This window comes from Sciurus carolinensis, chromosome 4 (genome assembly GCF_902686445.1).
Source record: "Sciurus carolinensis chromosome 4, mSciCar1.2, whole genome shotgun sequence".
Lineage (NCBI taxonomy): Eukaryota > Metazoa > Chordata > Mammalia > Rodentia > Sciuridae > Sciurus > Sciurus carolinensis.
Genome location: NC_062216.1, coordinates 171,915,145 through 171,929,587, shown reverse-complemented (window position 1 = coordinate 171,929,587; position 14,443 = coordinate 171,915,145). Strand labels below are relative to the sequence as shown.

The window sequence follows — 14,443 nt, the reverse complement described above, 5'->3', positions numbered from 1 at the left end:
AGCTGGTGACCCGCTGCAGCCTGAGAGGCAGATCAGGAGGCTGCGCGGCAGCCCTGAGAGGAGACTTACGGCCCAGGCCTCCAGCTGGGCACAACTCTGTCCCCAAGCTCAGTTTCCGTTTTGCTGAAGAGTCTGGAGATGGGGGCATAAAAATGCCCATGTACTGGGCACTGCTGAGTGTGACCCGTTTGAAGACAGGAAAAATGGTGACCCTCTCTGTTGGGGGTCCCCTGCCACAGTTAGGACATCTTACAGTAACTCCCAGTGGTCTCCCGCTCACCTGCACACACTGCCTAACAAGGACCTCCCACCCAGAAAACTGCCGTCCGCATATTTTCTTAACATTTCCTTCATATACAAATTTGCCAAGTGCTCAAAATGCCTTTTATCACTGTGTGTGTGTGTGTGTGTGTGTGTGTGTGTGTGTGTGAGTTTATTACCCAAAGGTTCAATCAGAGACCACATGCTACCTGTGATTGCCTTTGGTCCTCGTGGCTCTTTAGAGCCCTTTGATCTAGAATAGTCTTTCAAGACATTAACATTTTTCAAGCGTCCGGTTGGTTGGGCTGTAGAATCCACCATCTGTCACGCTTTGGTTTCCTTGCATTGACTGACTCTTTTTCTGGCCATTAGTCACTTGTTGGTTGGTCTGCTTCCCTGGGTGGCGTGTCTGGGCACCTTCACTGAATGCCAGACAGCATATTTTCATGTGGTGCTTTGCTGGGCTTTGCAGGACGTGGCTCACCTTGCTCCCTCCCTGTTCTTCGGGATCTCAGACCTGATCTGCCTCTTAGTTAGTGTCTCAAACAATGGTTTCCCATGTTCTGTTGGGTTTTCTGGTTATTTCTGGAAGAGGATAACTCCATAACTGAAATCTCCTTCCCCATGAGCATGTGTTGATCAAAAAGACGTGCCATAGTGTCCAAGCACAAGCCTGAGGCCCCATCTTAATGAAGCCACTGAACTGGACGTCCTAATAAGACAAACAGTTTGACCCCCGCAGCATGAGAAGAACGCATGACCCAAATCTGATTGTGAGGAAGCGCTAGGCGGGTCCCAGCGGACGGGGACTCTAGAAAAAGACTGGCCCTACCCTTCGTGGCCACCACCACGAAGCCCCGGTACAGCCCAAGGCCCACTCAAGGGCCGCCACAGCCAATGGCAACGCGCGGCTTCTATCTCCCACCAGGGCTGAAGGAAGTGAGGTGGCAGTTAGCTAATGCCATCACATGAGTGTCCCTGACCATGACCCCGTGCTGCGGTCACGGGACAGTGTCTTCTCTGCTGCTAGGAAACAGACCTGGACGTGGAGGGAGCGTGGTGTGTGAGACTCCTGAAGACGCAGGCGAGACCTGTGCTCACGTGGGGAGAGGGCAACGTGCGCAGGAAGACACGCGTGTGCGCACACACACACACACGCACACTCACAGAGCTGCGTACCGCGTGAGAGACACACAGGGGGAGGAAGATCCAAAGTGGAGAGTGTGGAGCACATGCAGTGGCGACATCCACGGGTCTCTAGGTGACACAGGAACCGGGGACTCGAAGTTTGATACTGTACAAAAGGCAGGAGGATGGTGGGTTCAAAGCTAGCCTCAGCAACAGCCAGGCGCTAAGCCACTCAGTGAGACCCTGTCTCCAGCTAAAACACAAATAGGGCTGGGGTGTGGCTCAGTGGTCAAGTGTTCCTGAGTTCAGTCCCTGGTACCCCCCACCCTGGAAAAAGTCCAAGGAGTAGGCTTTCTGGTGTTATATCCAAATATAGTAAAAATAGCATCACTGCTGACATTAACTAGTCGAGGTAAAGACATTTCATTTAAATCTCCAATATTTAGTTACAAATAAGTCAACGCTTACATCTGATTATAGTTGCTGATGGACTCTGGTAATGGGGCAGGAATATTGGTCCTGCTGGGCAGAGTGGTGCACACCTGTAATCCTAGCAGCTTGGGAGGCTAAGGCAGGAGGATTGTGAGTTCAAAGTCAGATTGGGCAACTTATGGAGACCCTGTCTCAAAATAAAATATTAAAAAGGGCTGGGGATGTGGCTCAGTGGTCGAGTGCCCCTGAGTGCAATCCGCAGTACCAAATAATAAATAAATAAAACATGAAGGCCAGGCGTGGCGGAGCGCAGGCAGGAAATCCCAGCCACCTGCGAGGCTGAGGCAGGAGGATCAAATTCAAGGCTAGACACGGCAATTGGAACCCTGTCTCAAACTAAAAAATAACAAAAGGGCTGGGGGTGTGGCTCAGTGAACCCTGGGTTCAATCTCCAGTACCCTCCCACAGAATTTTTGAATTAAATAAATAAAAATAAAACATTAAATAAATAAATAAAACATTAAGAGAAAAAGCCGTGGCTCTCGCCCTCATCGGGGACGCAGGGTGCGGTCAACTAGCTGTCTGACTCTCTTCCTCACCGTGCCCAGGTCATCCCGAGCCGCGGGTGCCCTGGGGGTCACCTTGACCTTCTGGTCATTCTCTGCACACTGGCTGCTCTCTGGCACAAGGCCCAGTGCTCGCTGCTCAGTACAGTTCAGAGTCGACGTGGGGAAGTCTAGAGCTAGTCCAACAGCTCAGCAGACCAGCAAGGGCTGTGTGGCCTTGGATGTGACATGGCCTGGCAGGCCACGTGGCAAGCGTGTGGCCGCAGGCACTGGGGCCACCCCAGGGCTGGGCGTAGATGCCCAGGGGCCGTGGCTCTGGCTCCCCGCCTCCCACCCGCCTCTCCCAAAGCCACCCGCAGGCTTCCCCCTGCCTGTCGGTCCCCTCCTGCCCTCCAGGTCCTTGTCCCCCGTGGCACCCCTGGGGCACCGAGTGTGGTCCTTGGTAAATACTCAGCGAATGCCGGGGTTCCTGCTGAGGGGGCTCCGGGGTCCCCGCTCTGTGGCCCCAGGGCAGAGCCTGCCCCCCGCCAGTGAAGGCGACAAGGATTGATGGAATCCATCAGGACTCTGAGTTGCGCTGTTCCCTGCCCTGCAGCGGCCGAGGTCCTGGGTCAGAAACAGCATGGACTGGTCCCTGCCCGAGGAAGGGGGACGAGGGGACCCAGGAGGTCTCTGCCTCCTCTCCACTCTCAGGTCCCTCTCTGGGCCAGTGGCCCCAGGTCACAGTTGCCCAGAAACTGGCTGCAAGGCAAGGAGGGACCCCCCCCCAGCCAAGACCCTCCCCACAGTGAGAGGATGGCTGCATCGGGGGCTCCTGAGGGCCCTGACTACAGAGGTGTCCCCCCAGGAGAACGGGACGGAAACGGCTTAAGAGAAAGCTCAGCACAGGCCTCGAGTCCCCTGCTGCTGCGCCTGGAGCCCTGGCGCCTGCTCCTCCTCCCAGCTGGCCTCTCCCGCTGTCCCCGGCCCTGTCCTCCTTCACTGAAGCTCACCTGGTGTGGCCTACGCAGCCCAGGCTCCAGGGCTCAGAGCAGGGGCCAGTTCTGCCCCAGGTTTGGACGAAGCAGACTCCGGGCAAAATGCCTGCTGAACAGGACCAACAAGGTCTCTGGAGAGTCGCTCCCCGCTGCTGACCTCCAAGGGCCAGCACGGAAGGGAAAGTTCTGTCTTCCTCAATATCAACAGGTAAATCCCACCCGACGAAGGCAGTGGAGACGGCCGGCTTCCTGAGGGGTTTCCCAGCCGCAGCACCAAGGGCAGGTGGCTCTTTGCTGGCCTCACCATGGCAGGCCAGCGGCACACCCTCGTCCAGCTGTGACAACCTGCACTGTCCCCAGACACTGCTGCATGTCCCTGAGGGCAGAATGGTCGGGGACGGCTGGTTTTGAGGTGGGGGGCTGAACTCTCCCTCAGAGCCCGACTGGAAAGCTCAGGTGGACCACCTGCCAGTCGCTGCCCAGTGGCAAACCTGGACTCGCCCCGCCTGTGTCTTGGCCCAGGTTCTTCATGGACACCGTCCCTGGTTTCTAGTTTTCTTTTTCTTAACTGGCCCTGCTGCCTGGCTGCCCTGCCTGCCCACAGGGCTGGCCACAGGGACGGTGGTAGCAGTCCCAGACCCCTGTGGTGTCCCGGAGCTTCTGCCCTGGAGGGTTGACAGTAGGGCTGGTGTAGACCACTGAGGTTAGGCCACCAGTGAAGGTCACCCGGGGTCCCTTGCCCCTCAGCCAAGGGCGGTCGCTCACTAGCTAGCACACGAGGCTTTGTGACTTCCTGTCCCCTCCGCGGAGACGAGGGGAGCCTCCCCCTGCAGTGGCCATTTTATCCAGCCTGTGCCCAGGGCCCAGCAGCAGCGTCCTGTTCTGGACAGAAGGCCAAGCAGGCGGGTGGTGTGGAATCACACGCACCCAGCACTGGGCAGCCTGGCGGCAACGGCTAAGTGCACAAAACAGAAAAATAGCAGCCAAAAGGTCACAGCCGCCAGCCGCCCGGGGCTCACGGTCCTTTATTGGAATAAAGCCCAGCACGAGGCAGACCAGGCCAGCCAGGAGGGTCTGATCGAAGCTCGGCCGGAGCTGTAGTGGCTTTTACTTAATATCCAGAAATCCAAAGTAAGCGTTGCTTCAGACAATTAAAGAGACGATGAAACACTGGCACACAAAGGGAAGAGAGGACGCAGCTGTTTTAAAATGAAATCGCCCTTCGCCACAGCCTGTCAGGACACAGTGGGCCGGCCCAGGCCTGCACGCCCCGGGGGGCCAGGGCAGCTGCACCTGGAGGGCCGGAGGGCCAGCGCTCAGTCCGCCCAGCGTCCACGCGGGCCCGGGAACCCCGCCACTCTGTGCAGCGGCTACCCACGCCTTTGCCCCAACAGGTGGACACAAAGGACCGTGTCTTCGCCTCACTCCTATGAGAAAAAAGTCATGAGACTGTGGGACCCAAGCAGCAAGAACCTTCCAGAACTTCCCTGAATGAAGAACTTAGAAGTGTTTGTGTTCCAAGGGGCCCCGGTGAGAGTCAGGGGAGAGTTGTTTTGGGGTGCAGGTCACCCCGAGATGCCCCACACTGGGCATGCCCCGGAGGCAGGGGCATCTTGTTCACAGGCGACGCTCCTCCCCAGACAGGCAGGAACCCAGGCTGCCCGCCAGAGGACGCACCCCTCCCATCACAGGAACCCTGAAGCCGGCCTCAGAGCTGACCCGCCCTGCTCCCAGCCAGGCCGGGCAGTGAAGGAGAACGAGAGGTGCAGGGGACCCTGCAGGTGCAGGCACCCTGGGATAGACCTGCCCTTCCCCAGAACTCAGCCTTTGACCAACGGTCGTGCCATCAGGCGAGCGGCCTGCGCGCCCCCCATACCCCTCGCGGGCCTCGAAGAGCCCTGACATGACGCTGGGCGTGTCCGCCAGCCGGGCTGCCGGGGCTGCCTCGGTCACCGTGTCCTTCCCTTTGATGGCACAGAGCAGGCTGAACCTGCCTGGGTGGGCTAAGAATCCACGCTGGGTTCTCCAAACCCTCATCTCTCCTCCTCCGTCCCCCTCGGCCCCTCCGTCCTGGGGACGAGCCCACACGCCCGCCCAGCCCACCTGAGCAAAGGTCAGGCAGCTCCAGGGCCACCAGCCCCGGCGGCTGTGCTTCTGTGCGTGTAATGAGGAGCACAGAACATTCCAGCCACGGATATTTTGTCACTGTGGTCTTTAATGTCACTGCATCCCACAGGAGACGCCGTAATGCCGTTTTAATTATTTCTTTCCCCTGCTGGGAAGCCACCTCCATCAAAACAGCTATTCTCAACCCATCGCCAGCCTGGCAACAGCGGAACCAGGGAGAACATTAAACTGTTCTCTAAAACTTGAGCGCCGGCATTCAATTTAGCACTGACAACTTAGTCCGCAGCCCTGGTCTGCAGCGGGAAGGTGGACGTCCGCCAGCTGGAGAGGGCTCGAAGGCTGGAGGGAGCTCCGAGGGCTCGGAGGGGGGCTGGCCGTGCGGGGGGCGTGGCCGGGGCATGGCTGGGGCGTGCCACAGAGCAGGACCCCTGAGACCAGGGCCAGACCAAAAGACACAGCCGGGGACCCCACTCCTCTCCAGAGCCGAGGCAGGCAGGGGGAAGAGCTTGAATAAGTGGCACCCGGGGGAGATGCCACCAGAGCACCAGGAGATGGCCCTTCACATGCCCCCATTATGGGCTGTATCGTGTCCCCGAAACTTAGCCCCAAGCCCAGGACCTCAGTGAGACCACATCTGGACATGGGCCTTAAAGGCCACAAGGTGACGAGGTAAATGAAGTCACATGGGCGGATCCTGTCCCAGCGTGACCGGTGTCCTTCAAGAGATCAGCACGCTGTCACTTGCAGAGGGAGACCAGGGAGGACCAGAGGCGCCAGCCAAGGAAGAGGCCTCCACGGAACCGCATCCTGCTGGCGCCTGGCGCTGGGGCCTCAGCCTCCAGAGCTGCGGGACGTGGATCCTCTGCTGTCTGAGCCGCCTGCTCTGCGGCCCTAGCAAACAAACACGCGGCCACTTCTAAAAGGCATCCGTTCCCGGGGCCTCTGGGACGAGGTTCGGAACAGAGTCGCCTCCGGCAACCCAGCAGGGCAGCCCCAGACCCCAACGCTGAGCCGCAGCAGGAAGAGAAGACACATCCTCGGCAAATCCTGCCTTTGCCTGTGGCAGAGCCCTGGGTCCTGGGAGTTTGTGCAGAGGGTCAGTAAGAACACGGAGTGGCCGAGGAGTCACAGGACAAGAGGACGGAGGACACTTGGGACACACCTAGGGTTTTTAATTGTAAAATCCTTTACCAAAAGGGCCCCTCCTCCAAGGGCAGCGCTGCCCGGGAGATTCCCAAGTCCACGCACAGCTCAGGGTGGATGTGAGCGCCCGTGACCCATGACCACTCATATGCACCAGCGGGAGCAGCGCGGCCCCCGGGTTTGAGCCTGAGCTTTTCTGTGTCATCTTTCGATGACACAGACGAGCTCCTCAGCAGGCCCCGAGGGACAGAAGAGGACACCTGGAGCCCAACCCGTTCACAGGGCTGCATTTTCAAAGGTCTCAACCATGCGGAGTCACAAGGAGAGCAGGTGAATAGCCACCAAAGCCAGGCAGGGACGGGGTCATGCAGCCGGGGCAGCGCCGAGGACGCCTCCCTGAGAGGGCCTGGCTGGCCCCGTCACTCCACGTTCTTGTACTTGGTGAAGAGGTTGTACAGGACCCTCAGGGTGGACTTCAGGTCCAGGTTCACCACATCTGCAGAGGGAAGCAGAGACACCGTTGGCAGAGCCTGTGCTCCTGGCTCACCGCGGGCTCCCGGTGCCACCTGCATGGCAGAGCGCTGCAGCAGCAAGGCTGCCTGCCACCCCGTCCAGGACACTCTGGCACAACCCTCCCCAGACACACAGGCTGGGTGCAAAGCCCCCACCCCAGGCCACCACCTTCTGCACACAGGACGGTGAGGACAGAATGCTCCCACCTGCAGGATCTGTATCAGGACACGTGCGAGGACCGGGTGGGCAGGTGACCAATGGCACTTCCCGGAAGGCCACCTCCAGTAACACACAGGGACCCCATGGACTCTAAGTCTGGGCTGCCGTCTTTGGTGGGGAGGGGACCTTCTTGGGAGTTGGGCACCTGGTTCTCCTCACTTGCTGGTGGCCTCAGGTAAGTGACTTGGGTGGTCTGGGCTTGGGCCTTTTCACCTGTCAACCTGATGATGCTAAAGGCCCTTCCTGCTCAGCTCCCTGTGGGTCAAGAGCCACCATGGAATGACCACCTTGTACTAACCCTGGGGGTAACTAGTCACAAGGCCAGAAACAGCCAGTGCAGTCAGGTCCTAATATATCACCTCCTCTTAGCTGGCTTCAGGGGTCTGGGGTCCCAGCCTTGTGCTGTGGGTCACTGGCATGGCCTCCTGCCCTTCCCTCCTGTCTGCAGATGAGAGGACCAAGATGGCGGCAGGGAATGGCCTGTCTACCTGAAGTGGGCAGCAGGCTTGAGGGAGCACCAGGGTTCTGTGGAGCCCAGAGCACCTGACCCAATGGGTCACCCTAGCCCCGAACAGTCCAGTGTAGGTGGTGGGAAGGGAGGGCAGAGGCCACAGAGAACAGGTGGCCAACATGGGGCAGCACCCTGCTTCCTGTGCTGGCAGAGTCCACCCTCACGGGTGTTCACAGAACATACACCCCCTCAGCTGCCCCCAGATGGGGCCTCTCTGGGGATATAAAGTTCTCAAAATCCCACCAGACCCTGCTACCCACCGGACCTTGCTGCTTCCACACCAGGACAGGAGTCCCTCAGGACCCCATGAGCCCCAGCCCCTCTGAGCTCCCCAAACACCTCCCCGATTGGCCCCTGCGCTCAGCCCTGTGAACCCCAGTTAAGGAAGGTCCTTCCCAGCAGAGGGCCTCCGCCGGGGGTGCCTGCAGGCAGGGAACGTGGTGCCCGGTCCTGCGGCCTCCTCCTGCCCGGCCCAGGCTTGGATGCAGGTAAACAGGCTTCTTCCCACAGGACTCGGTGCCGTAGGTCAGGTCCCCCGTGACTTCCCAAGAGGGCCACAGGCCATGCTGCCCACGCTGTTCAGCCGGAACTCCCCAGGCACCTCCCAGCTCCTGCCCTTCCCAGGACACGGGCTGCGAGCCACTGCCGTGCCGAGACTCTCAAAGTAGGGTCCCCAGACCAGGAGCAGCAGGGACCGAGAAACTCGATACCGGGAAAGCTGCTGGGTCCCCCCTCGAGCCTCAGTCTGCACTTTGAGAAGCCCCCCGGGGACTCCGCTGCTGGCTCAGGTCGGAGAAGCCTGGTACGGTGACATCCCGAGGGAGGCGGGGCCGTGGGCGAGGGCGAGGGCTGCTCCGCCCTCCAAGCACACCCGGAGTGGGAAGGCGCTGGTCCCCGCTCAGGAGTGGCCCTTTGCTGGCCATCAGGGGACCTCATTATATCTGTGAGCCTTCGACATCCGGCCAAGGCCGAGGCCCCTCAGCCCTGAGTGCAGGCAGAGGCCGCGTCCTTCAATACCAAGTGGCTCCAGGGGACGATCCAGAGAAGGTGCCTCCAGCTCCGCCCTCCCAAGACCTGCCCTGCGTCTGCCAAGGGACCTGGCAGGCCTTACCTTCAGGACGAGCCTTGGGTTTCCTGAGTCCACCATCCAACATCAGCTCAAAGGCGAACGACACGTTGTGGACCTGCCAAGAAGAGCCCGGCTTTAGGGTCTACGGCCACCAGAGCCTGGGCCTGCCCACTGCCCACTGCTGACCAGAAGGGGAACAGGTGGGAACGACAGAGCCTCCGTCTCGGCCACGAGGAACCAGGGGCCGGGGCAGGACGTGGGGATGGAGCAGAGAGAAGACACACTCCTGCTGCTCACGCCAGAGACCTGGGGGGCTGGGAGGACGAGGCACCAGCCTGCTCTGGAGGACTCATGCCCACAAGGCCTGCTGACCCCAGGCCCCTCGCACAGCGAGAAGTGGCAGGGATCCCATTTTACAGATGGGGAAACCGAGGCTCGGGGAGACAAGATCCTTGCAGAGGTGCCAGTCCTGGGCACACTGCCCCTGCATGAAGCAGCCCCCTGCTAGCTGCTAGAGGGGTTGCAAAGAGCTGGACATGCCTGGGATGGCCCGGTCACTGCAGGACGCGGGGTTCTGAGGGCAGTGGCGGCTCAGCACTGAGCAGGCCGTGGACCCTGTGGGAACTGAAGTCAGGGGGTGGTGGCTGCAGTGCCGGCCTGGCCCAGACCTGCCCTGTCCCCACACGGCTTCTCCCTGAGGCGAAAGGGTCAAGCACCTCCCGGCTCCGAGGTGCCCGAGGCGCTCGCTCTGCTCGTGGCTGCTGGAGGGGGTCAGGCCGGGGGCGCTGGGCTGCTTCTGAAGTCCAGGGTTGGCCACGTGACACCCAGCACCCGCCTGCGAGAGCCACCGACCCAGGCTCCGCAGGCCTCGGCTGGGAGGACGTGCAGGCCCTGAGCAGTGACCTCCCCGTCAGCAATAATGTTCCCATGATTTCCAGGTGAATGGATTAGAAGCAAAGGTGATTTTACTGACAACATCGGTTAATAAACAACGGTCCGGGCGCGGTGGCCACGCCTGTAACCCCAGCGACTTGGGAGGCTGAGGCAGAAGGATCCTGAGTTCAAAGCCAGCCTTGGCAACTTAGTGAGGCCCCGTCTCAAAAAAATAAAATATAAAAAGAGCTGGGGATGCGGCTCAGTGGTTAAGCGCCCCTGGGGCCAATAAACAAACAAACAAGTAAGTAACTGGGCAAAGGCGCTTGGCAAAACCACCTCGGTGAGTCACACCCAACCTGCGGGCTCGGAGAAGCTTCTGCCGCCCGCGGCCTGGGCTCAGGAAAGCTAAGTGGGGGGCAGTCCAGCACCTGCAGCCTGCCAGCCCCGGCTCAGCACGGCAGTGTGGCCCAGCGGGTTGGCAGGCTATTTACACAGGCCAGCTGGGGCCGGGATGACCAGAGGTGCTGCCCCGGGAGGCTCCTGGCCATAATGGGGCAGACTTGGAGTCAACTGATGGAAACAGGACAGGGTGTCAGAGGTCTGGCCCACGGGACAGGGAGCAGGGCCTGGGGTGGGGGCTGCGCCTGGGCTGGGCCCAAGGGTGGGACAGCACTGGGGACAGAGAAGGGGCTTGAGGCAGCACAGGAGGCACGGCAGGGAGAGCGGGCGGGCGGCCCTCCTGAGCACCCACCACAGGACCCTTGTGTTGGCAGGAAGTCCGCGCCCCTCCCAGCCCAGGTCCTCTTCACAGAGGCTGAGACGGGGTGGGCACCTCTGCCAAGAGAGGCGCAGGCTTGAAGAGATGGCGCCTGGGCTCCACACACGGACAGCAGGGTCCACGTCCACGCCTGTTCTCCAGGGCCCCGGCCGCTAGCCAGCACCCGGCTCTGATCACACGCCCCGGCCACGCACACAGCATGCACGCGGCAGCCTGAGCCCCAGGGAAAGCCCAGGGGCACAACCGGGCACCCCTCCTGAGTGCCTGTTCACAAGCCTCTCAGGCCTGCAGAATCTGCCCCTGGACGTGAGGTGGTGGCAGGAGTGCCACTCAGGCCTGGCACAGTGGGATGGGACTTGGGGCACTGCAGGGGGGCAGCTGCTGCAGCTGCTCAGACACTGACCTGGCCACCCCCACCCCACGGAGAGCACAGTCCACGGGGGAAGATCCCCTGGGTCCCCCGCCCTGCAGCCCCTCAGCCCCTGGGTGGTGGGTTTGAGGTGAGATTTGTCCTTCTGCTTCCTTCTCAGCTGAGGCAGTGCCAGCCAGGAAGTGACCACCATGCCTCCATCACCAACCACCTTTCCTGCCCCAGTAGGACTTCTGGGCAGCCCCGTCCTCTGGATGGGCAGGCAGAACGGCAGGCAGCTCCTGGGGGGCCTGGAGAGCCCCCTCCCCACTGCGGCTGCCGTGGGACCAGCCACCTGGCCACTCCCAGCCAGATGTGTGGCCTTCTCTCTGCACTTCAGAGGGTCGTAGAAGACCTGGCCTGAGTAGAACCCGGCACTTCCAGGTCCACCCCTGCTGACTCCGTGGTCACCCTGAGACCTGTGCCTCTAGCAGCATTGACTCAATCGGCAAAGGTGGCAAAGGGGGTGCACTTTGAAACTGCAAAGCCCTCTCTGGAATCTTCTAGAAATGGAGTCCACATCTCCAGGACACCCTGCACTCCAGGACAGAGGGTTCTGTGGAATGTCCCCAAAGGATGGTTGATGGGCACAAAGGTTTGGAGTGTGCAGAGCAGAAAGCCCTGGGCTGTCCCCAGCATCCAAGGGGCTCACAGGGCACAGCCCACTTCCTGGCAGGACCCTGCGGAGTCCGAGCTGCCCGTCCTGGGTGGCAGCTCACGGCGCCTCTCCTGCGCTGCTCTCCGAACCCCTCAGCCCCTCCTCCAAAAAACGCGGGGCTGCTGCCGAGGTCCCCAGGGCCACAGCCAGGGATCCTAGAGGTCTCAGCACACTTGACACTGGTAGGCCATGCGCCACTGTCCACTTGAGCAGAGCTGAGCACGCAGGCTGCCTCTGAGGCTCAGTCCTGTAGGGGCGACGAGCTGCAGCCCCCAGGCAGCCGTGGGGACTAGGAGACAGATCGTATGCGCCATGGCGGTGCGACCTGCCGGCAGCACATCAGGACCTTCACCCAGGAGGAGGACAAGGGGGACGCTGGGACAGGAGGCCAGAGGGGCAGGTAAGGAGTGACCCTCCTGGGGAGTGAGCCCCACCGCTCCAGAGCCGCACGTGGTTGGCCCCTCCTCTGGGGGACAAGCTGCGGCTCCCCAAACGGCCTCCCTGGCCAGGCAGGGACCGACAAAGACTGTTGTCCTGGACTCAGAGAAAGGGAAGGAGGCTGGAGCGGGGAGGTGGCGCCTCTGACATTTGCACAAAGCCTGGTCTTGGAAAGAGACCCAGCTCGAGGTCCCGCTAAGCCCGCGCTCCTGCCCGCGTTCTCATTAGTCTGAACCGAGAAAAGATCTCCCGAAACAAGGCTCCCCGCCGGCCAGGGCAGGCCTGGAGCTCGCCCGCCTGCCACCGAGCGCCTCCGACTCCCCGGGGAGCCCGGCCCCTCCCGAGCTCGCCTGCTGCCCGCCCTGCCGGCCCCGCCCCTCCCGACCCGAGGCCCCGGGGCCACCTCCGCAGGCGGGATGCAGCGGCCAGACTTGGTGCCAGAGCAGGCGGAGGGGTCCATGCTGGCCCGGGGTCCCGCCGCTGCCCGGGCAGGTGCCACCACCTGCTCCCTGACTCACAAGTCTGGCACTTTGGGGAAATAAAACGACAGAGGGTGTGAGCCAGGCACCCCAGTCGTCCGCCGCCAAGTGTCGTGGCCAGGCACCGGGGCTGCCGACGGGCTGGGCTAAGGGAAGCCCCGGGCTGAGCCCTGCACGAGGACAAGGTCCCAGGGGTGGCAGGGCAGCCGGACCCAGGGAGCAGCCCAGAGTCCTCGGGGATTTCTTCCTAAGAAAACAGCCACAGGGACAAAACATGGGGATAAATCAATATGTACCCATGAATCCACACCTGCCGCATCCGCGCTTAAACCAAGAACAGACGGAAAACAGCTGGGCAGAGATGGCACCTGCACTCAGGCAGGTGTCCCCTGGGCACCACAGTGTCACCATTTCCACAGCAGGTGCCACCGTGCGCAGCGGTGGTCCCAGCGCCCCGTGGCTGTGCGTTGGTCCCACGCAAACGCTATGCGGCTTTAGCTGAGGGACCAGCCTCAGGGACACTGGTGTCCTGGTGGGTCCTGGAACCCATCTCCTAAGGACAGAGGGATGGTGGCCCATATTCAAGAAGCCGCCTGGCTGTTTTAGCAGGAAAGACAGGCGTTGTTGACGCCCAAGAACGGGCAACGAGCGACGCGGGCCAGAGTCACCCTGGAGAGGGCACGGGCACGCTCACAAAGCTGCAGGAAGTCCAGAGGGACGCGTGGCAGAAGTGACAACACTAAACCCCACAGGAGGCCACAGGAGAAGGTGGCAGGCCAAACTCGGGGCCTCGTGCTACAGCGGCTGCTCCGTCCTTGTGCCGGGAGCCACGTCCACCCCCACTCCCAGCCGTGGGGCGGCCTCCATGGCCTCAAGAACCCCGCAGGCTGCAGAGCCCTGGGGACCCTCCAGCTGCTGCTCCGATCAGCAGCTCCCAGGCCACCAGGGGGGAGACCACGCACGTACCTTCTGGTCGAAGCTCTCCGGGGTCAGGTAGAAGTTGTGCAGGGGGACAAAGTAGTCTTCAAGAAGACCCATGAGCAGGACCAGGTACACGCCATCTGCAAACTGCAGGGAGATCCTTGGTGACATTTCCGGCAAACCCTTTGTACCAACTCAAGGGAGGAGAAAATACTTCGTAGTGAAACAATCCAGCCCTCATTTCTCATGGACAGGAGGCCGGGAGCCAAGGCGAGTCCTGGACAAAGTTCTGGGCACCCGCTCCTAACCAGCGAGGGGCGCGCGAGGGAGAGAGGGGACGCGACTGAGCGGGAGGGACCAGACGCACGGAGGCAAGTGTCCGGAGTCAGGGGCAGCAGCCTGGCTAAGGCTGTGGGTCTCAAACTGTCCCTGCTACTGACACTGGGTCTCTCCAGGGAGGACAGGCGAGGACAGGCAGGGGCTCCAGCAGGAGCAAGCACCCCGTCAGCCTCTGCAGGTGTGGGGCAGGTGGGCCACCTGGTACGCTGGCTCACGCCCCACCCACCTAGGCATGGCCAGCCAGCTGCACCTGCGGCTGGGACAACCCACCCAGGGCCTGGAGGTGTTGGGCCTTTGTGTGCACCCAGCACCCGGAGTGCCTTCCAGCTGGGCCCCAAACAGCCCACACCCGCCACCCACAGCTGGGGCGGTGCTGGGCACGAGAGGGCATAAAAAGGCCCTGTGGCCTGCAGCCCCCAGGACCTCGGCCCCTCCTGCTAGCACGAGACAACAGAGGCCAGTGCCCCAGGCACCCAAGGGGGTCGGGAATCTAGAACAAATAACCCCGGCCCCCGGCACACACGCCAACAGGGAGCCACTGGTCTCTGCAGACAGAGAACCTGAACTCCAGGGGAAAACAATGAGCCCAAGAGGGTGGG

General features: G+C 61.5%; 1 protein-coding gene across 1 annotated transcript in view; it reads right to left on the bottom strand.

Moving 5' to 3' along the window:
- Nucleotides 1-6,654: 6,654 nt before the first annotated feature.
- The window catches only part of Parvb (parvin beta), a 68,180-nt gene continuing 60,391 nt past the window's right edge, over nucleotides 6,655-14,443 (bottom strand). Inside the window, exons 11-13 of the mRNA XM_047550398.1 lie at nucleotides 13,551-13,652; nucleotides 8,989-9,061; nucleotides 6,655-7,130 (exon numbers count right to left, since the gene is read on the bottom strand). Of these exons, the coding sequence (XP_047406354.1) occupies nucleotides 7,054-7,130; nucleotides 8,989-9,061; nucleotides 13,551-13,652 (252 nt within the window). The 3' untranslated portion in view covers nucleotides 6,655-7,053. The remainder of the gene's footprint in view (nucleotides 7,131-8,988; nucleotides 9,062-13,550; nucleotides 13,653-14,443) is intronic.